Source organism: Arachis ipaensis, chromosome B03 (genome assembly GCF_000816755.2).
Source record: "Arachis ipaensis cultivar K30076 chromosome B03, Araip1.1, whole genome shotgun sequence".
NCBI lineage: Eukaryota > Viridiplantae > Streptophyta > Magnoliopsida > Fabales > Fabaceae > Arachis > Arachis ipaensis.
In genome coordinates, this window is record NC_029787.2 from 9,171,980 (window position 1) to 9,173,398 (window position 1,419).

Consider the following 1,419-nt stretch of genomic DNA (forward strand, 5'->3'; position numbering starts at 1 on the left):
ACTCGGAAGCGCTCAAGCTCGGCCTCCCTAGTGTTCAGACGAACCAATACTGATAGCTGATTTTAATGGCTAACACGTAGCATAATTCTTAAGATTATTTACATATACATGAAAAAATATCCACATAGAAGTATAGAACACAAGGCAAAAGGCCTTTGACAAACCTACAATAATACCATAGTTGTGTAAACCAAAATAAACATAAAAAAAAAAAACTACAAGACGCTGCCAACAAGAGTATGTAGGGGCAAGTACTAATTAGTAATTAAAGGAGGATGGTGAGTTTAATTTAAATTTGGCAAGTACTAATTAGTAATTAATTAGTAGGGGCGATGACCTAAGATGTTGCCTGGAGGGTGATAGTAACAAGTAACAAGAGTTCTTCCATTAAGACAATTGGCTCTAGCACATCCTACATAAGTAGATGCCTTGGAAACAACTTGAGTGTAGGCAACACAATTAGCAGGGTTACCACCAATGCAAGTGTTGGATCTGTAGTCGTAATTTTGTTTTTGTGCCACCCACTTTGCCACAGCAAATGCTCCTGTAAGGCTTTTGGATGGACCACTCAAAATGTTTTGACCGTACATAGGATGAGGGGATATAGATACCCTATCAAGGCAATCCACAATGTGTTTACTCAAAAACGTGTTGGCATGTGATTCTAACTCATTATCCCACAACAGAGGATTAATCCCAACTTCTGCACGTGCAATATTGTGACCTTCAAGATAGTCTTGTGGAGAGTTTTGTGCCAATAAGCATAATGGGATTAGCGTTATAAAACTTGTCATTACCGCCACAATATGCGACCTCCCCATTCTCTTTGTTTTTTTCGTTGTTATGTGTCTGATAATTATTGCAAGGAAATGTGTTTAGAGTTAGATAATATTGCAATAGATTTTGGATATATATAATTGACAATATTAAAATATAGTTTTTTATTTTTAATATCTTCAATTAATATTTTTATAACATCTGCTGGCAAAAATATTTGTGTTGATATATCAATGAATTGAGAAGACAGTAAGAAATGAAAGTAATTTAATGTATGTTAATTATTAGAGAAACGGAATGATGAAGTATAACCAATGAACCTTGACTTTTCATAACTTGAAGGATCGAAAAGGCTTGTGAACGCCTCTTCCTCATCGTCAGTATGATCAGTCTCATTTGTGTATTAATGAAAATTAATAATTGAATGGGTAAATTCTATAATCTTAGAATAAAGTTCTATAACTAAATAAAATACCACCCTCCAAAAGATTTTCAATATTTCCTCCTCTTACATATAAAATATTTATCTCTTTTCCCCTCACAGTAGAATTGTAGAGCGTCCTCTCTCCTCATCTTAAAAGAGATTATTATTATTATTATTATTAAATTTTATAAACTATTATTGAATCAATTTAAATTAAT

General features: G+C 33.1%; 1 protein-coding gene across 1 annotated transcript; it reads right to left on the bottom strand.

Moving 5' to 3' along the window:
* LOC107632234 (pathogenesis-related protein 1B-like) lies at window positions 321-794 on the bottom strand. The gene has a single exon (XM_016335938.1). The coding sequence runs from the start codon at window positions 792-794 to the stop codon at window positions 321-323; it is 474 nt and encodes a 157-aa protein (XP_016191424.1).

Bases quoted from the DNA above. Each gene is read 5' to 3' on its own strand.
- LOC107632234 (XM_016335938.1), bottom strand. From the start codon at position 794: ATGACAAGTTTTATAACGCTAATCCCATTATGCTTATTGGCACAAAAC.